This window comes from Lathyrus oleraceus, chromosome 2 (assembly GCF_024323335.1).
Source record: "Lathyrus oleraceus cultivar Zhongwan6 chromosome 2, CAAS_Psat_ZW6_1.0, whole genome shotgun sequence".
Taxonomy (NCBI): domain Eukaryota; kingdom Viridiplantae; phylum Streptophyta; class Magnoliopsida; order Fabales; family Fabaceae; genus Lathyrus; species Lathyrus oleraceus.
Genome location: NC_066580.1, coordinates 431,009,160 through 431,031,515, shown reverse-complemented (window position 1 = coordinate 431,031,515; position 22,356 = coordinate 431,009,160). Strand labels below are relative to the sequence as shown.

General features: G+C 33.6%; 1 protein-coding gene across 4 annotated transcripts; it reads right to left on the bottom strand.

The window, feature by feature from the left end:
- Window positions 1–4,829: 4,829 nt before the first annotated feature.
- Window positions 4,830–19,195, bottom strand: LOC127119957 (uncharacterized). 4 transcript variants are annotated; one of them, XM_051050335.1, is made up of 15 exons: window positions 19,008–19,195; window positions 15,298–15,383; window positions 15,031–15,184; window positions 14,769–14,907; window positions 14,223–14,523; window positions 13,553–13,736; window positions 11,438–11,539; window positions 10,597–10,923; window positions 10,431–10,514; window positions 10,167–10,325; window positions 7,993–8,076; window positions 7,177–7,314; window positions 6,833–6,945; window positions 5,657–5,817; window positions 4,830–5,284 (listed from the first exon to the last, which is right to left on the bottom strand). In XM_051050335.1, exons 2-15 carry the CDS (start codon window positions 15,381–15,383, stop codon window positions 5,199–5,201), a joined length of 2,118 nt encoding a protein of 705 aa, XP_050906292.1. In that variant the 5' UTR covers window positions 19,008–19,195; the 3' UTR covers window positions 4,830–5,198. The 4 variants fall into 4 exon arrangements, with proteins under 4 accessions (XP_050906292.1, XP_050906293.1, XP_050906294.1 ...); XM_051050336.1 differs by having other exon boundaries at window positions 10,597–10,776; XM_051050337.1 differs by lacking the exon at window positions 15,298–15,383.
- Between the last annotated feature and the right edge of the window lie 3,161 nt (window positions 19,196–22,356).

The following is a 22,356-nucleotide window of genomic DNA, read 5'->3' as shown; positions in this document are numbered from 1 at the left end:
AACATGAAAATTGTTCTTAACTGCAAAGATCTTGACCTTGCATTAAGAATAGAGCAACCACCTTCTCCTATAGAATCTAGTACCTCTAAATAGAGGAAAGATTATGAGAAGTGAGATCGCTTCAATCTCATGTCTTATGATCATTAGACGCGACATTCCTGAGGTCTTCAACGGTACTTTCTCGGAAGAGATAACAAATGCCAAAAAAATTCTTGTTGAGATTGAAAAGCGCTTTGCAAAAAGCGTTAAGGCGGAAACAAGTACTCTTCTTCAGAACTTAATTTTCATGAAGTATCAAGGCAAAAGAAATATAAGGGAATACATTTTGGACTCGTCCAACATTATTTCAAAACTTAAGGCACTAAAGCTTGAGTTGTCAGAAGACTTACTCATTCATTTAGTATCAATTTCTCTTCTTTCACACTTAGGTCAGTTTAAGATATCTTATAACTGTCAAAAGGAGAAATGATCTCTTAATATTCTCATTTCATTTTGTGTGCAAGAAGAGGAAATGTTGAAGCAATATAAAATAAAAAGTGCTCATTTTTCCCAAATTTCTAAAGACAAGGGAGAAAAATAAGAAAATTAATGAGCCTAAGAATGAAACTATAAATGTTCCAGCATAAAAGAAACAAAAACAGGTTGATAATTGTTTCTTTTGTAAAATTTCTAGACATATGGAGAAGAAATGTCATAAATATCATGCTTGTCGTGCAAGGAAAAGTATGTTTCATGCTTTGGTCTATTCTAAGGTCAATTTAGCTTTAGTGTCTAAACACACTTGGTGGTTAAACTCTGGTGCAACTACTAACATCAGTGTTTCAATGTAGGTTGCCTAAAATACCAAAAGTCAAATGATGTTGAAAGATACATCTATGTTGGAGAGGACAAGTCAGTGGAGGTGGAAACTATATGGCCTCTTATATTATTATTATTGTGTACTAGATTTTATTTGGATTTGAAAGATATTTTTGTGGTACTATTATTTAGAAAGAATTTAATTTCAATTTCTTATTTTAACAATTCATGTTATTTAATATGTTCAAGTTATCTTTTAATTAAGATATTGTTGGAAGTGCTTCACTTATGAATCGTGATAATCTATATTTGAGTGACACAGTAGATGCCTATGGTGAATCCTTAAATATGGAATCACGCAGTACTAAGCGTAAAATTGATAATAACAATTCAGGAACATTATGCCACAAGCGCTTAGGTCATATATCTAAAAATAGAGTTGAACGACTAGTGTCAGATGGAATTTTGGATTCCATTAACTTCACAAACTTTGATGTTTGTGTTGAGTGCGTTAAAGTTAAACAAACCAAAACAAATAAATTTGGTGCATATAGAGCTACAAATGTCTTAGAATTTATACATACAGACATTTGTGGATCATTCCCCACAACTTCTTGGAATGATCCATAATATTACATATCATTTATAAATGATTACTCTAGATATGCATATATGATACATGAAAAGTATCAATCATTTGATGTGTTCAAATCATTTAAGGCTGAAGTTGAGAATCAACTCAACAAAATAATTAAGAGTTTAAAATCTTACGGTGGCAGTGAATATCATGGTAGATATGACAATTCGGGTGAACAACGTCTTGAGCCTTTCGTCAAATACCTAGAGGGGCGTGGAATCGTCCCACGGTACACCATTTCCAGGTCACCTACCATGAATGGTGTAACTAAAAGACAAAACTTGACTCTTAAGGATATGGCAAGGAGTATAATTTGTGATTTTATCTTGCCAGAGTCACTCTTGAGAGAGACAATAAACATTACAACTTACATTCTAATTAGAGTTCCAACCAAGGTAGCTGCCAAAACACCTTATGAGTTTCGGAATGGGCAAACGTCTAGTTTGAAACATTTTCATGTATGAGGATATCCAGTTGAGGCAAGGCCTTAATGGCCAAATGAAAATAAAATGGACTCTCGAACAGTGAGCAACTACTTTATTTGTTATTCTGAAGTATCTAGGGGCTATAAATTTTATGATCCCAAACTAAACTCAATTTTTGAGACGAGAACAACCACATTCTTTAAGGATATTGAGTTTGGAGGAAAGAATAAGGTTAAAGACTTTGTTTTAGAGGAAGAATTGTTAACAACTCCAAAGTCTATTCATATAATTGGTTTTGATTAAGCAAGTATGAAACCTCCACAAGACATTGTTAAATTTCCTCCTACTTAATATGATTTGGTAATTCATGAAGAATAAACTCAAGATCCTCAAGAACGAGTGTTACAAGAATCAATATCTTTTCGAAGTTCCACTAGAGAAAGGAGAAATACTATTTCTGATGATTACATAGTCTTTCTCTAAGAACATGAGAAAAATAATGGTATGATGGAAGATGACCCAATCAACTTCAGCTAACTAATGCAGGATTCTAACTCGAAAAAATGGATGGAAGCAATGAAGGAAAAGTATAAGTCCATGTAAGATAATAAGGATTTGAAACTTATCATATTACCAGAATGTGTGAAACCCATTGGTTGCAAATGGATTTTCAAGACCAAGCGGGATTCTAATGGTAATGTTGAAAGGTATAAGACTCGTCTTGTGGCTAAATGTTATACCCAAAAGGAAGAGATTGACTTTAAAGATATTTTTAGGACAATCACGGCTTCTGTTTCACATTATGATTTGGAACTCCATCAAATGGATGTCAAGACGATATTTCTCAATGACAACGTAGATGAAATAATCTATATGGTACAACCAGAAAACTTTGTGTCAGGAGACTCTCAGAATATGGTTTGCAAATTGACAAAATCCATTCATGAAGTAAAGCAGACGTCTCGCCATTGGTACCACAAGTTTCATGAAGTAATTCTCTCTTTTGATTTGAGGTGAATGTTGTTGGGGATTCTGTATATCACAAATTTAGTGGGAGAAAGTATACTTTCCTGGTCTTGTATGTTGATGACATAGTGCTTACCATTAATGATATATGCATGATGCACGAAACCAATAAATTTATATCAAGAAAATTTGAAATGAAAAATCTTGGTTACGCCTCCTTTGTATTAGGAGTTCAGATGCACCGAGACCGATCTTGAAGTATTCTAGAATTATCACAAAGTAGTTGTATCAAAAAGGAATTAAAAAGGTTTGACATGCAAGAATGTAAACCAAGGGATACTCTAGTTGCTAAGGGAAAAAAATTTAGTCTTAGTCAATGCCCAAAAGGAAACTTATAAATTCAAGAGATGCAAAAGATTCCTTATGTGTCAACTGTAGGGATTCTGATGTTTGCCCAAATTTGTATGCTTCAGAATATTGCATTCATAGTTGGGATGTTAGGCAGATATTTGAGCAATCAAGGGATGAATCTTCAGAAAGCATCCAAAAGGATTATGAGGTATTTAAAGAGAAAAAAAGATTATATTCTCATATATAAGAGGTCATACTAGTTGGAGATTACTGGATAGTCTGACTCTGATTTTGTTGGATGCCAAGATAGTAAAAGACTCACTTCAGACTATATATACATTTTGACTGGTGGTGCAGTTTCTTGGCGTAGTGTCAAGCAAACTCTTATTGCTTTATCCACCATGATAGCAAAATTTATAGCGTTTTGAGGCATCTAACCAGGAAACTTGGTTGAGGAACCTTGTCACTAGATTGCATATTATGGAAGGAATTGAAAGAACGCTTAAGTTATATTGTGACAATAAATCAGTCATCCTATATTCTAATAATAATAGGAACTCGACTAAGTCAAAACATATTAACATCAAGTTCCTAGTTGTTAAGGAAAAAGTACAAAATGGACAAATTTTTATATAATAGTTAGGGACAAAATCCATGATATCAGGTCCTCTTACAAAAGGTATTCCGCACAAGGTCTTTAATGAGCACATTGTTCATATGGGTGTTTTTAGTCTTAATGGAAGTTAGTCATTTATGAATTTCATGTTTTATGTTTAGTATTATGTATCCATACCATGGTTTTGAATATTTTATCTGATTTATAAAGTTTGATATTCAACAATTTATACTTTCTACTATAAGATTATTGAATGATCTCACTAAAATAAAGCATGACCAATTGAAAATCAACATGTACAAATCACATTTTTGTGATTTTCATGCTACACACTTCATGATAAGTTTATGTCATTTAGTTGTCACTATTAATGATCATTAATGAGTTTAGTTATGATTGATATAAAGAAAATCACTCTGGTTCTCTGTATCAACATAACTAATGCACAAGATTATTTGGATATGCTTGAAGTATATAATGAAAATTTTAAGCTCATAAAGTCTAATACATGTGTGAAGTTACGAATGTGACAAAAGGGAGATTGATAAAATTTTGGATCATAAATGTAATATTAAATGTGTTAGGGATCATTATTTAATTAGTCAAAATTAAAGTGGTATAATTGATATTAAATTTATGACTAAGGGCATATATGTCATGAAAAATTATTGTATGGATACCATAAATCAATATTCTAATTTTATAAGGGAACAAATTAGAATATTTAAAACTAGATAGTAACACTAATGAGTTATTTATGGGTTATAGTTCTCATTTGTAGAAGAACAACAAACTAGTTTATCAAGTTTTCTCTCTTCATCCCCATCAAAAGAGAATTAAGAAACTTAAAACACTCTATAAATCAGAAGATCACATAGCCACAAATCTTTAATGATTTCAATAGAGAATTAAGAAACTTAAAGCACTCTATAAATCAGAAGATCACATACCCACAAATCTTTAATGATTTCAATAGCAAACTAAAGTACTCTTCCGCTTTCATTCTCATATTGTATTCGGATATGGATTCATAGAATAAATTCATAAAATATTCCTTTGTGATAATTTATGTTTATAATATTCACATGTTAGAAAGTATTCCTCAAAAGATGAGTTAATGTCGGATATTTGAGAATATATTGTAGGGGGACATCTTTGGTTTGAGCTATTATCAATAATCCTTTTCTCTCATCATAATCACAAATTCAACCAAAAAAAAACATTGAGTTTAGAGAATTTGTGCCTATAATATTCACATGTTAGAAAGTATTCTTAAAAAAATGAGTTAATGCCAGGTCTTTGAGAATATATTGTCTTGAGACATCTTTGGTTTGGCTTCCAAAACCTGAATTTGTGCAGAATGGAGGACAAGAAGAAAAACATGTATTCGTTTTAACTCGTGTGGTCATCTCTTCTTCGGATTTGAAACACCCTTTTTCAACCGCTTCAAGGCTTTATGTTTTACATTCTCCAAATTGGGGAATTTTCCATCTACAAGTTGAGATTATGGCAAGAATTAGAAATGAATGAAGCTAGGTTATATTCTAAAGTGAAAAAGAAGATTATGCTAGCAAAATAAAATAAAAAGAACTTGCATATATTTAGCAACCACGCCATCATCATATTTTAAATTACCTAATACCTATCTTCACAATTGTTTATATTTTTATTTTTACGAATATTCATAAGTATATACTGAAAAATAACCAACCCCATTATTTTTACTAAATTAAATTTTAATCAGATAGAGATTTGAAAGGCACACTTTTAAATTTTATATCAACATATTAGAATTTCTGCCAAGTACTTTAAAAAACATAACATATAATCAGCCAAACAAGCATAGTTATCTTAGTGTCTAACCTGTGTTAGAAGCATCCGAAACAGCTTCCACCTTGATACTACGAGAATCTTTCGTCGTGGAATCATATCCTGATCGCTTTGTAGAAACAGTGACTATGCCAGGCTTCACCTTCTGTTCAGCATCTGCACATTGACCTTTGAAAGGCTCCATATAACAAAACCTAAAATGACAACAGTTCACAATGAAATGATGAACAATACATGCAATCATAGCATATTGATAAAGAATCGCACATCTGTAATAATTTTAATTATGTATCCTTGTTCCCTTAATATGACCAAAGACTCTATTAAGAAGCGTGGTTAGGCCTAACTCAACCCTACAAAACCGGTTAAAATCGGTTGGTAGAGTGAGGACTGCCCCCACTTATAAACACATGTTCAGGTGATATATTGTTCGATGTGGGACTCTTAACAGACTCCATTTATCAAAACTGACTATTTTTACTGTGCAATAGCATCACTAGCAGCCTAACAAACAGATTATACCAACACCGAAATAGAAACGGTTTAACAAACATATATGCTGGTCGATTAACTTCATTTAAAGGATTTGCAGGGATGTTCGAAAACCACAAGTCTTAAGTTTCATTTGGTTTATCCTATGGAATGACTTGCGAATTAGATGGAAAATCTTGAGAAAATACAGAATAACTGAGTTGCTTGAGTGAATACACTAGGCATGTGGTGGTTATATACTAGACAGAATAATTACATTGTACTATACAAAAACTAAATAAGCCAAAGCATCTCATAAGGAAGTAATGGTTACAATCAAAGTTGTCACGATCGAGATCTTGCATAAAATCGGGAGTTGATAGTAAGATTGTAAAACATAATATCGAAAGATCCTATTCAATTAGTTTCGTAACATCGAGAGGGGTTGACAAGATTTTAACAAAAAATGAAAGATCCTATTAAAACGAAAGAAACTTATTTTAGTTTCAATCTATAAGGACAAGGGGATATACAAAATTCTGCAAATTATAGAGGGATTAAACTTATGGGTCGTACAATGAAGTTATGGAAAAGAGTGATTGAACAGAGATTAAGAAAAGAGACTCAAGTCAGTGAGAATCAATTTGGTTTTATGCTTGTAACGCGGTCAAGCAATGATTAGTAATAGTTGGTCACAATTTATTCAGATATATGAATTTGAAGTGTTTGTTAGCATACCATTGCGTATCCAATGCTCGGCTGTCAAAGGTGGAAGGCAACATTCTCCACTTTCGGCATTTGTCACATTGCACCCACTCACAATCTGGTTTGTAGACACAGTCATCCTTGTCCTAAGGAAGAAATAAAAATAAAGTTCGGCAAACCTCCCGGGTAATGGAAGAATAGGAGGACATTAACCATTCGCAATTTAAATAAAGTTACTCTTATCAAATTCAATTATTTAGTCTCGAGACAGCCCACATAGAGAAAGCAACTTCAATTTAAAACATTTTTTCAGTCTCGAGAAATAACAAGAATTTGACGATCTTTCATAAATGATAGAATTGAAAGAAAAGTTTTACCAAATTAAGTGAATCAAAATTAGTATCCCAGTATTCATCTGCTTTTTTCCCAAGCCACTGCTCAAGACATGCATATGCTTCACAATCTTGGAATCCCTGCTTGTTATTGTGCACCCACACACGACCATCCCGATCATCCTATGCCAAATAGAAAGAAAAAGTATGGGGTTTCAAATGTTGTGAAGAAAACAGCAATTGATTATTGGGTAAGTACTAAGCATTTGGATTGAAGATTTTGATAAAATAGTTTTATGATAATTCCTGTGACACATTCTATGCAAAAAATAAATTCCCTTCTCAGAAGTACAATCCAGAACTAAGCCAACTTACACAGTATCATTTGGGCAGATTTTACAAGCATATAAATCCAGTAGCAAAAAATAAATATCCAAAATGAAAAGAAAAAAAACATAATCAAGAACATACTTTTTTCTCACAAGTTTCAATTGATTTGTGCAAAAACTAGTTCTATAATATGACATAAAGAATAATAAGTTAATAACTAAAAATTAGGCAATCTAAACTTAAGTGTTACTCCAGCCAAAAGTTACGACATTTCCCTGTGTTAGTTAACATACATAATATTCAAATTTTAATAATAATTAACCCATTGCAGATGTGTATAACAGAGGCACATCATATCATATCATTTAGGCATTTTGTAGAAGCAACAAATATATTTCTAGACCTAAACAGCAAAAATTAATAAAAATATCCAAGCAAACACATTATTTTCTCCAACGCTCCAAATGGTTAATATATGTAAATCAATTCCAAAATATAGTATTTGTAATAATGCAGTCAGAGGCTACATACCATTAAATTGGTCACATCCATGACACCAATTACACCCCGACCCACATCTGCACTATGAATCATGCCACCAACTCTCTTGTAAGCCTATAAACGTAAGGAAAAAATGGTATGAAAATTATAAAAGTTTAAATAAGGAGGAAAGAGATAAATATTGAAGACTTTTGTTACAGTTTAATACAAAATGACAAATCACCAACTCTTAATTTCTAATATGAGTCTACTCCTGATTCTAATTAAATGAAGCAACTAACCATGACGATTACTAGACCCAAAACCTTAGTTAATTCAGGAAACAAATCAAGAAATATGAAAATCAATTGTAAGAAATAGTTTAACACGGCTGTAAGCTAAAGCTTACTGAGCTTTAGTTTAAGCCCATTAAAAATAAACAACTCTAGGAAAATATTATATGGGCTGCAAAAATTATGGCTGAAAAGCCAACCCAGTGTTGTCAGAGATGTATGTAGATGAACAGTGATAGAATGATCATCAACCAAAGGAGTCTGTTGGTGTGTTGCACACAACCAAGGATAGAAAGACTCGTTAGAATTATTGTCAGAAAAAATTTCCCACCAGGCAATTATAAACTGCAAAAACTAGAAATTGTCCAGCTTTAACATTTGAGAGCTTTCAACCACATAAAAATTTAGGATATCCAAAAAAACAAAAGTCAGTGAAACCATAGCTAGTCTCTATCACAGCCATTGATAATTCATCACGGCGTGACTCATAAGTGAAATAGGAGAGATCATTATTGTAATAATTCACTGTGGAAGAATCACAATATTTGATAACAAATCATCCATTTCTATAATACATTACTGGTGTCAAATTGTTGAGGTCAAACAGAATTTGGAATGGTCAGGTCAGACTATCCGAGATATTAATTTAGAGTGTATCTCCTTCGTGAAATACAAGAAATCACCATTGGGTATAATTCACAATAGGAGCCTGTTATAAAATGCAACTGAATAACACCTAACCCTAAGTCTATATTTAAACTAGATTCCTGATTCAAATTAAATTAGGAAACAAATCAAGATGCTAAGAGAAAAGGAATGAGAGGCATATGACTAAATCCATGGGTCTAAACTACAAAGTGGAGCTATAGATATAACATACAGAAAACAAGTAATAAATACAAGAACTTTTGATTATCCTAATTTCTGTTATTGCTGAATACGAAACTCAGAATAATTATCATAGTTTTATTCTGTCAATTGTAAATATTAATGTATTTGTTAGAGATTATACTGTTATTTCTTTCCCATTATCAGGCTTTAATAGTTTCTTTAGATAGCCTAGGCTTATTGATAAGATTCTGATATCATGGGATCATGTTTCTCATTGCTTCATGTATGTGTGTGTGTGTACATATCTGTAAATCCCTTATGAATACTGTAAATCCCTTAGTATATAATATTCAGTTTTCACATACGCTACTACTTCATGTAGGACCCATCAACCATATCTAATAATATTGAATGAAGAATGTAAGATCATTGAGCTTACTATTAATATCGATTTGATGAGTATTTATACCATAGGGAAATACTTGGATCACAAGTAACAGAAATAACTGTTAATTAACATTTTATAACTAACTTAACCTAAAACGGCTATAAATAAAATACTTCCACATTGATTTCACCAAATAAGAGAGTAAGTATCAGATTGAATGTTGGAAAGAGAGAGTGTTCATGACACTCCTCTTTTGGGAAATCATCAGTCTGTTAATTTTGCCTGCACATGAATACACCAAAGATTGAGGAATAACAAATTATTAAGCAAACTGCGGGGCACTTCAGTGCAGCCAATATTTTCAGAACAGCATTCAGCTCACCCAAGACCTTAGATGGACGCATTTGGAATGCAAGCGTGTGAGATATGAAGGTTCCCAGATCCAGTTGAATATGTATTGTATCCATCATTCGTATCAGATTTAGTTTCAATCTCTCTCAAATTTCTCTCATCTAACAGCCTGCGTCTTAAGCAGACTTTGGTAGAAAAGACATAAAAAACATTTGAATTTTGTTCGGTTGTGTATTAAAAGTGGGGGGTGGGGGAAGGACCCAAGTAGATAAAAGAAGGGCACATTTCTTTTGTTCATTTTGTTCAACGGATTCCGAGCCCTTTTATTGCTACAAATATACACCACGCGACTAAATCCTTACCTCAATTAAGCGACCATGCCAATACAGAAATACTCCACAGCTTGCTTGATCCCATTCTAATTGACTAAATCCTAGAGTCAATTCAACTGGCCTTCCCAATATGTCACCACTTACGATAACCGTATTAGTGAGGAAATTTGCTAGCGGTCGACTTTTAACCTAAGGAAAGATAAAACAGACAATTAAAATGAAATATTGAAGGTCAATAAAAAAAAAATCACCCTGGTTCCACTGACTACTTAGAACTTTCAAGAATGGAATTACCAGTTTCCTTTGAACACATATCTTCATTCGTGGAACTAAGAAGATGACTTCCAAATAAGCTCGTAATGAGTAATCCAGAGGAACCTGAAGCCACAAGAAATATGAAAAAGCAGGTTTAGTTTCAATTGATAATCATCATCTCAAAATAGCAAAAGAGATGCCAAACCTTTTGATTAAGTTGGCCTAGACGAGAACGACTCCTTCTGCTGCGGATGAAAATATCACCTTGATGAAAAGAACTCCCACCTTTCAATCCTTCATGCCACTCTAGGCAACACCCTGAACCCCATTCATCCAAGTTCCATATGTATATTTGGGTTCCCGTACCACCACAAAACAAGGCTGCCTTTTCACCAATAAGATACTTATTAAAAGGTGAGAACTCCTTAATAGCTTTCAAATTGTATTTTGCCAATTTATCAGATTGTGCTTTCGTGTCAACTTCCATCTGTTGTCCTTGTCGGCAGTAACTAACTATGGGAATCTCTATATTCTACAACAAATATTTAAATTTATATAAAGTAACAGTAAAACATTAAAGCAATAGTATTGTTAAGAATGTGTGATTGGGCCTAACTCAACCCTACAAAACCGGTTGGTAGAGTGAGGATTGTCTCCATTTATAAACACATTATCAGACCATATATTGTCCGATGTGGGACTCTTAACACACCCCCCTCACACCCAGGACTGGACATCTGAAGCGTGGAAATAAATGGTGGGTGGCCCGATAGCGGAAACCATAGTAGGTGGCCCACCGGATCTTAAACGAGGCTCTGATACCATGTTAAGAATGTGTGATTGGACCTAACTCAACCCTACAAAACCGGTTGGTAGAGTGAGGATTGCCTCCATTTATAAACACATTATCAGACCATATATTGTCCGATGTGGGACTCTTAACAAGTATCAACACAGAATAGTGAAGTCAATCATCATAATTTTTTAAAGTGCCAACACTAATGTCTTTAGTATAATTAAAAGAAAATACAGATTGTGTAACGTACATCCTTGCCTTCATTCAATGATTGTGAAAGAAAAGCTATAGATCTGGAATTGGCAGTCTGGGTTAGAACAAGAACATCTTTGCCAAGTCTCATTGCTCCTGTCTATTGTAGGGGGGACAAAAATGAACAAAAAGTCAAAATTTAACTGCAGTAATAAGATATTGGTGTGATAAAAACTATATTATGGAGTAGTTTGTATTTCTTCTAATTCAACACAAAACTATTAATAGCGGATCGCAAAAAAAAAAAGCATATCTTCAAAAATCCGATATGAGAAATAGCGGATAAGGTTGTAGGTAAATAGAGGAAGCTGCAAAGCGGTTGAAATCTAAGTAATTGTCTATAAAATAAAGCATGTTGCACGCAAATAAAAGCTTCAACAATATAATTTAAAAAAGTAACCGACATAAAACTCAAAATCTCAATATTTCAGACAACTAATAAAGCATGATGCATAGTTGCATACACGGCTTTAGAAAGCCAAATACAGAAATTAAAAGTGACTTAAAACTCAATCAAACTAGTTCAAAATAACTAACAACTGGTAGTTCTAATTAATGATAAAAGATAAAAATATCTAATTATTCTCCTCTTCCCCAACATAATGATTATCCACATTTTCAGGTTCTGTACTATTTAAATTTTAAAAAAAAATGGCTACCGTTTTAGGTTTAGTAATTTTTCTCTTTTAAATGTTTGGCCAGTGCTAAAACACACAACTCCACAATTCATTATGTACCGCTATAACCAATATATTAAAACATGTCTCTATTTAGTATAGCGGGGTTGACATACCATATCAGCTTTCGTGTCATCTACCCCCAAATTCCGATACATAATAGTGGTATAGCGGGGCTATACCGATTTTTTTACAACACTGAACAAAACAATATCATGATTTAAAACTTAAGAGTATATTATGTCTTCCTTGTAACATCAGAAATCCAAGATCAAAAGACATTAAGGAAAAACAATCTAACATTAATCAGTGATGTAGTCTGTTGAGAATTGAGACAAATTGTCTATTTTCTCCTTCCTTGTAAATATTTATCGGATGTAATTATTAATTAAAGTAGGTTATAGGTAAGAAATAGTTGTAGATATCATATTGAATCCCTATCATCAAAAGGTTCTGATTTACATTTATCATTATAAATTCACAAATCACAAGGCTAAGAGTTAATCTTTACTGGAAAGGTTGTCTCAATGGCCCTAGCTACAGAACACTGACATATCCTCCCCCAGAACACTGCTGCGAAAATGCCAGTCCCAAGCCCTATAGCATGGTTTGGAAGATTTGGTACAGTTCTTCAGGAGCTTGTCGCAATTCGTATCACATTCAGTTTGGAAGATAGTTAATCTCTCAAGAAACTCGGTATCAAATTCAGTCGCAATTTCTTTTATCAAAACTCATTCTCATATTCAAGTGTCGATAATAACAATCATCGTGACAAACTATCTCTGGTAAAGGTAAGGGAAACTCTCCGTGCAAAATAACTAAGCAAGCTAAACAACACTTAATGAGTCGTATTTTCTTCTTATAAAAGAAAATTAATCGACGATAAAAAATACTCCTCTAGTCTCAATTATTAGCAAAACTAACAAACTTCACACAATTCACTTAAAAGCACATAATCTCCTTGATCTCATAAAAAAATTAAGCATATTCACACACACAAAAAAAAACTTTTATGATATTTATTATTACTAATCTCCTTTCAATTGTCTACTAGCACTACTGAAGGGTATTAAAGAAATAATAGCAATAAATACTTTGAAGGTAGTTGAAGATTGCTAATATTTGAGAGCAAAGAATATGAATATTTGTGTTTACAATTGAGACTAGAGGGAGTTATAAACTATATAACTACAGAGAATTCAAACTCTTAAAATAGGGGAGCAAATGCAACAGAAAAAGAAAAACATGAATCAAATGCAATCAAACAACACCTTTCAACTATTTGAATATGTATCAATGGAAGCCCCAAAAACTACACTGACTAAACACAACCTAGAAATTAAAAGCCATTTACGCAACTCTTGTGCACCAAAAGGCCAAAATTAAATTCAAAAAACACTGGGCGAAAGAAAAAGAGAGAGCGGTAAGAAATCTACCTTGAATCCAACACCAAATCTACCAATTTGGTCCTTGTCTTCATAGTCAGAATTTTTGTGCCCAAAAGATACCATTTTCATAATCTCGTCATGGTTCATCCCTTGACCATCATCAATTACTGACAGCATGGGTACACCGTTCCCAGATTTCTTCATCTTTATCATATCAATAAAAATATCAATCCTGTTGCATCAACATCAAAAGATATAACAAGTATCTTTTTAAGTAGATATTCAAGTTACATAGATAAGAATGGGAAACTCTATATATGCTACTCGTATATTTACTACATTTCAACCAGCCACATTTACTACATTCCAAATAAATTAGTATTATATGATTCTTTTATGAAGTAGATTGTAAATGAGGTTTAACCATATATCTTAAGAGGTGCTGAAGATTGATAAATTTATTAATATTCCTTAAAATGATCAATATCAAACCAAAAAGACTATACCAAGAAAAATTCTAAAAATGTTAGAAACACTATAGTAAAATATATATTATTGATGGAAAGTTTGCCAAGAAGGACAAAAACAAGACAACAGTGGCAGAAAAAAAAACATAAACCTACTTAGTTTCTAGAGTGAAATATACATTATTGATGGAAAGTTTGCCAAGAAGGACAAAAACAAGACAACAGTGGCAGAAAAAAAAACATAAACCTACTTAGTTGCTTTGGCATCCCGTGAATTATCAACAAGCTCAGCTATTCCACCAAAAATCCATCCAGAGTGAGCCTGGCCAAGAGTTTTTAGGTAACTTGGGTCTGCTCGTATGAAATTTTTCTCAGGCAGTCTTTCCTTCATCCCATGTGATTGAATTCCGCCACATGTTTCAGATGTAAAATGATGTGCGCGATCTTCAGCGGGGGAAAACTTCGGAAGTGAGGAGGAGGCATCTCCACCATTTGGTGGACCTCTTGCCATGATTGTATTGTGTCCACCATATTCCTCGGCTAAGTGTGAACCTGTTAAGGAAGCCTCTACTATAATTATTTAACTTCGTGGATGAGGCAAAGGCCAATCATAGATAAATATTTTCACAGGCTTCTTTTTTATGCATAAATAAATTTCAAATTCTATGCCAAAGTTACGAAAAGATCTCCATAAACTATTTAGATTCAAGCCAATTCATTTTTTGCATGCAAAACATTTTGTTTGTAATGTTTTCATAGCATTTGGCATTGACTAGTTATAAAATAAGAATGAAAACCTGATTCACAATCTCTTGAACGAGTATCTACATTACATGTGCTGCCTATTTGATATGCAACATTAACTGAGCCTGATATATATGCCTTAGGTGGAGGCAAAATGTAGAACTTGCACTGCTCAAAGCTTGCTATTGCAATCTGAAAAACAGAGTCACATTGATTCTGGTTCAACCATTCAAAAGAAGAACACAAAGCGGGAAAAAGTACTAGTTTTACTCTATTGTTAATAGAATGTAAGTCGGAAAAAGTAAAATGCCATACCATGTCATGCTTGTGCATGAAATTCAAAAACAATCCCCACTCCTTCTTGTCACGTACACACTTTGGAGCAGGTGCTACTGAAAACTGTGGCAAAGCAGAAATATCGGATATCTTTCTCCTCGAAACAATTGAATTTACATTCAACTCTTGTGGCCTGCAAAAGAAAGTAGGTTAACATATTTAATAGTAAATAGATCACACTAAAAAACTTGTTGTCTCATCATAAAAATACTTGTAATAACATAAAAGGTTCTCCAGTAAGTATACAATCCATATAAGTCAGCCGGTGGATGCAGACACTCTATGTCACATATAAGTTTCAAATCTTTTTTAAGGGTAATGGTCATGCTCATCTGCATAAGTTCAGTAAAATAGAAATTAGATTTACTACAAAAACCTCAACAAAAAATGATCAGAAAGCTAAGCTAAGCTTATAAATGTATTCTTCTTCCCATCAACAAAGATAAAGATGATAATATTAGAGTAAATAGAATATGAGTATAATAGCTACTTGTTACAATGTGTGACTAATTCTGTAACTGACTGTGCTGAGTCAGCACAGTCTATCTGAACTATATAAGTTCAGTTTCTCTCTCTGTAACTAACTTTAGATTTGGAATCACAAATTCAGTTACAATGAAAACAAACTCTCTCACTCTCTTCTTCTCTTTCTCTCTTTCTATCATGGTATCAAGAGCTTAAGTTCGGTCCTTTTCCATGGCGTCTGAAGAAACCTCTGCCAACACTGCTGAGCATGCATCATCTTCATCCCTTACCTCCAAGACGAAAAATATTTTCAAAACCTTTGCTCAACATGTCACGCTGAAGCTTGATGAGAACACTTTTCGCTCGTGGAAGCAACAAATCGAAGGCATAATTCGAACTCATAAACTTCATCGCTTACTTGTGAATCCTGTTGTACCTCCACGCTATCTCACAGAAGAAGATTGAAGCAGTGATGCAGAGAATCCTGCGTACGTAACCTGGGAGCAGCAAGATTCGTTGTTATTCACGTGGCTCCTCATGACGCCCTCAGATGTTGTTCTTCCTCTCATTGTCAGATGTGTGCATTCGCATCAAGTCTGGGACGAGATCCACAAGTACATCTTCGCACATACGAACACGAAATCACACCAATTGGGCTCTGAATTGAAGTCCATCACCAAAGGTGAGAAATCTGTTGCTGATTACCTTGCGTGAATTAAAAGGATTGTTGATATCTTTGAATCAATTGATGATCCGTTCTCACATTGTGATCAATTGGAAGCTATCTAAGATGGCTTACCTGATGAATTTAATGCTTTAGCCTATATTATTCAGTATCGTACCACTCTGCGCCCTATCATTGAAGCTGAACCCATGCTTTTGTCTCATGAGGCAAAACTGGAACGTGCAAAGAAATCTATCCTCACCGAACCTTTATCCATCAATGTAGCACTTGTCTGAAACTCTGTCCTCAATTCATCTTCTCAACCTAGTACTGATGTTAACACTGCACCTTCATTTGAATATGAGCCTCAGCTCAATGGAAATCGTGCATTCAGAGGTGGCAGAGGTTTCAATTGTGGCAGAGGAGGCAGGTTTGGAGGTCGTTTCAAGGTTCAGTGTTAAATATGCTACAAAACAGGGCATGATGCTAGTGTGTGCTATCGCAGACATTCAACTATGATGCCTACTCCAAATCAGTGGAGCTATTCAGCTCAGAATCAATGGAATAATCCTGCTCAAAGTCAATGACAAAGACTTCCACCACCAAATTGGAATCAGTGGACAAACACATCAACTCAGCAAGGCTCTAGTTCCAATCAATGGATCACACCTGCCTCACGTGGACCTCCACCAGGGTTTTCACCAAGGCCAACTCATCAACCTTAGGCGTTACATCATGTGACAAACAGTGCGACTATCTTTCAAAGAGCTTGTCCCTTCCTGGTACAGATCAAGTTCTCCTTGGAAATGGCCGTTTGCCAATTTTCTCTATTGGATCTCCTCAGTTCTGTTCTCCACACAAGGCACACACTACACTCACACTTAAAAATCTATTATTGGTGCAGGTTATCACAAAAAATCTGATCTCTATTAGTAAGTTTTCCATGGACAATAATGTGCTCTTTGAGTTCCACTCTGACAAATGTCTTGTCAAATCACAGGCCTCTTTTGAAGTTGTTCTTCAGAGCACAGTGAATAAAGATGGTTTGTACTCCTTTGGCTCCCTTCCAGCAACTCCTACCTCAAGTGCAGCCATCAACACTCTCACAGGACAGTTTTTACCTAATAAGGCTTTACCTTAGGGCCTTCCTTATATACTATGTGGCATAATAAACTAGGGCATCCTCAACATGAGGTTCTTAAAACAATTTTAAATATGTGCGATGTTAATGTTCCACACAAATCCACTATGGATATGGATTTCTGTAGTCCATGTTGTTTGGGAAAAGTCCACAAATTACCTAGTAGTTTAGCAAATTCTACATACTCTAATTCTAATCCCTTTGATTTACAGTTGTTGATGTGTGGGGTCTTGCACCTATGACTTCTACTACAGAGTCCAAATATTTGTTAACTTGTGTTGATGCATGTACTAACTTACTAAGTATACTTGGGTTTCCTTCTTAAACTAAAATCTGATGTGTTGCTCACATTCACACACTTACTCACTACAACAGAGGTGCAATTTAATACTAAGGTCAAGTCACAAGTCAGTTCAGACTGATGGAGGGAGAGAGTTCACAACTTTAACTACTTTATTCAACACCAAAGGCTTAACACGCTGGCTTGCTTGCTAGAGATGGCAATTGACAGGGTTTGGGTAAGGTACTATAATACTCGTCCCCATACCGCGGTTTAAAAAAAATCCCCGTACCCGAGCCCTACACCAGAATGGTTCAGTTGAGTGCAAAGATTAACATGTTGTTGAAATTGACCTTACTTTACTTGCTCAAGCAATTCTACCCTTGAAGTTTTGGGATAATGCTTGCATGACTACCACCTATCTTATCAACAGAATGCCCACCCCTTTACTAGACATGAAGTCTTTCTACATCATGTTGTATCAAAAAGTTCTAGATTACAAGTCTCTCAAGGCCTTTAGGTGTGCCTGTTACCCTCATCTCAGGCCTTATTTCTATCATAAATTCAACTCATTCCCAAGAATGTGTGTTTATAGGATGTACTCATCTCATCACAAGGGCTACAAATGTCTAGCACCCAGTGGCAGAATTTACATCTCCAAGGATCAATTGTTCAATGAAATTAGATTCCCTTATCAAACTATCACCACTATCTCAGCCACATCCAACAAACCTACTCCTATCACACACTCTCCTAATTTTCCCTTCTCCACAAATATATCTCCCACAAATCCACCAATCCAACTTCAACTCTCTACCACCATCAAACCTCTTAGTACTTCCACTCTATGAAGCACTGACGCCCCCCAAACACGACATTGACACTGCCACGACCATATATGTAATAATTTGAAAAATGAATAAATTAAAGGTAATCGCAAGTGTCGGTGTCGGTGTAGGTGTCGGTGTCCGACACGGACACACCATTTTTCAAAGGTGTCAGTGCTACCTAGCTTCCACTACTTCACCACCTCAACCCACTTCCTCAATCAGTCCTGATACAACCATAAATAATACCAATCATATCCCATACACTACCTCCAATACTCATTCTTCATCACCCACAACACTATCTCATCCTCTTCAAATACACAAAATGTCTCTACATCTCACACCTCTCAAACCTCACAAGAATCTCATTAACCATCGGCCAACCTCTCATTTCTACATCCAAATAACACTCATGCTATAGCCAATAGAAGAAAATGTGGTCAATCATAATGGAGGGAAACACGCAGAAAAAAAAACTAAAAAAGAACAAAAAAAAAAATTATCAAACTTGCATAGTCGATTAAATGCAGTGAATAATTAGTAACAAAAACCGAGAATGAAGAGAGAGATGAAAACCTAGGCGTGGAGTGAAGCGTGTGAGTGAGAAAGCGACGACGTTTGGGGGAAACCTTGAAGACTACGGAAGCACGAGAGTTGGTTACGTGACTCAGTGAGTGTGACTCAGCGAGCGAGCGACGAGAGGGAACGAAATAGTGCAACTTAAAATGCTGTACGATACTGTTATTAGCCCTTGTCAATTCCCCTGCTGTGACTGAAGGTCCAAATTACCCTCACTTTTTAAAGCTCTGTTAAAAAGATGGATTTTTTTTAAATGGTTTACACAAAAATTTTAAAATATTATAAATTATTTATATTCATTTTTTCTAAATTAAAAGATTAACTTTGATATTTTATAATATAAATTTATATTGAAAATTAATACATAATCAAAATATAATTTCTTTAAAAAATTATATTTTAAAATTGATTTTTGTGAAAAACTATTTAAAATAATTTTAAAATTAAATAATTTTTTTTATTTTGATATTTTTTTTTTTTTTTGAAAAATGATGAAAAATTCTTTTAAAAATTTGAAAAAAGCAAATATCCTTCAATATATATATATATATATATTATATATATATATATATATATATATATATATATATATTATATATATATATATATAAAAAAAAAAAATGATTAGTTAGTCTATTGATGATTGACGTTGAAATTTTTTTTTTTAAATATCCAAGAGTTTTCAAAAATAATAAGTTTTCAAAATATTTACCAAAATAACCACATTTTAAGAGATGAAGTCATAGCAAATGATGCATGTTTTGTCTGTTTAGACATATACGTCATTTGATATGGCACATACATGTATGAAGAGCCACTAAGATTGACGCATACATACAATGTTTGAGAGCATGCGCCATTTGCATTGGCGCATGCTTTATGAAGGTGTGTAAAGCACAATAAATGATAGTTTGAATTGAGTTTTACAAGCAAATATTTTTTTCCAAAACAAGAACACCACGAGCAGATTAATAACAAGGAGATAAAAATACAAGTATTTTTTATCCCGGTTCAGTTGAAACTCAAAGCTACTTTAGTCCACCCGCCAAGGTGATTTTGCCTTATACAGAAGAACTTAATCCACTATAATCAACCGATTACAATAATCACAAAGAATAATCTTCTTTGTATTCTCAAGAATCCAACTATACCCTAGTCTCCTTAAGGACTCACAAAGAACAACCTTCTTTGTCTTCTCAAGGATAACATCCTCAAGGAATCAAACAAACAGTATGAATAATATTTTGTGTATTACAAGTTACTTTTATACAAGCAGATTTTACACAAATGAATAACAAACACTTAAAGAAAAACTGCGTACAAACAAATGATAATTTTTCACAAAGAAATAGACTTGTCAAAATGTTGTGTCATCAGAGTTTTCTTCAAGTCTCCAAGTCTCACTTATATAGTATAAGAAGACGATCGTTAGAGGGCAAAAAGGGAAAAGCTCATAGAGCAATTGTCAACTGTTGGATGGGAGAGGAGTGATACTGTGCATTGTCCTTCGCCCACAAAATTAGTGACATGTGTGATGTATAGTACTGTCCTTACCCACAAAATCAGGTAGTGGAAAGGATGTTTGATTTGTACTATGTACTATTTGATCATGTTCTTATTTGATCTTATCTTCAAGTTCATTGATTTCTGATGAAAGTTGATGAAGCATGAAATGAAGAAACATAAAGTTGGACTCATAAACTTCAAAATCTTTGGTCAGAACCTTGACAACGTCAGTAATCTAGCTTGAGATCTTCAGTATCTTCAAAGTCTTCAATCTACAGTCAAAACCTTGATAACCTCAATCTCCTGGTTTGAGATCTTCAGAATCTTCAACTACATAACACAACTTCAGAAGCTTACCATTCTTCAGAAATTTGGTGATCAGAGCCACATCTAGAAGCATGAACTGAGAGAACATTGCAGCAACAACATAATGTCTTCTCAGAAGCTTCTCAGGAGTGAATCAGCACAGAAGCAGAAAAATTATTGCAGCAGTAATACTAAACATCTTCCAGAACTTCTAATAACTAGCGCAAAAGCGGATTTAAAACACATTGTTCAGAAACTGATGACGTTGCACGTCATATATTGAGAATCAAAACTGACTGTTAAAGCTACACAATAACAAATCATTAGGGTACCAAAATTGTTCTCACACAAATACAACATTGTTATCATCAAAACTAAAGGTATAAATGCATAACCAAATCTTATTTTAACACTTTGGTTGTATTATTTTTTTAAAGAGGTGTCATTTGATATGGCGCATGCATGTATGAGGAGCCACTAAGATTGACGCGTGCATGTATGAGGAGCCACTTAGGTTGACGCATAAATACAATATTTGAAAGCATACGTCATTTGCATTGGCGCATGCTTTGGTTGTATTATTTTTTTTTTGAATTTTTTAAATTTTAATTATAAAAAATTGAAAAAAAAAACACGTTGCATTAAATTAAAATCTATATGCGTAATATTATTTATAACATAATATTATTAATCATTTTTTATTTCAATTTTTTATAATTAAAACTTACAAAATTCAAAAAAAAATAAAATACAAACAAAGTATGCGCTAGTGAAAATGACGCATGCTCTCAAACATTTAATGCATGCGTCAACTTTAGTGGCTCATCATACATATATGCGCCATACCAAATGGCACGTATGTCTAAAAATTTAAAGCATGCACCATTTGCCATAAATATGCTATTATTTTGATAAATACTTTGAAATTTTGGTTATTTCAGTATTATTTAAAAAAAAATCTTGACGTTGGACTTGATCTGATGGATCACGAATTTCTCGTAACAACGATTGCAACTGTGCTGAAATCACTTGATATCATAACTAACTTCGAACCGAATTTTTGATCGAATACTTAAAACTTTTTTATTTGAAAAATAATATTTAGAAAATTAGAATTAAAAATTTGATGCCAAATATATTTTTAATTTATTAGTAACATACTTAGAAAGTAAAAGAGCCTATATGTGGTTGTTTAGAGAGTTGGGGAAACTCACAAAACACAAAGCAATTAGTAGATAATTGCAAATTGGAACCTCAATAGTCAATAATATCATACTTTTTTTACTCAGATCTAATAAAGATTCAAATACATCATGTGGTTTTTTAGACTACTGGTGTGTACCAGCGCATCACATTAGAATAAATTACAATTTTGATAAATATATTTCCTTATTAAGATTAAAATTGCCAAACAATTCATTAACTTACTAAAATTTATAAGTTTTTCATTCTATTAGTAAAACATTCCGAATATCAATATTAATTTAAATTTGAAGCTATTTTTAAAAAAAAATACTTGTTAACTAGATTTTGT

What these genes read in the sequence shown, in the direction of transcription:
- LOC127119957 (XM_051050335.1), bottom strand. Translation starts at nt 15,383, where the DNA reads ATGAGCATGACCATTACCCTTAAAAAAGATTTGAAACTTATATGTGAC. An exon ending in CGGGATGCCAAAGCAACTAA is followed by an intron (nt 13,737 to 14,222) that starts GTAGGTTTATGT and finishes TTGATGCAACAG; the next exon opens with GATTGATATTTTTATTGATA. An exon ending in CGAGCATTGGATACGCAATG is followed by an intron (nt 5,818 to 6,832) that starts GTATGCTAACAA and finishes TTGTCATTTTAG; the next exon opens with GTTTTGTTATATGGAGCCTT.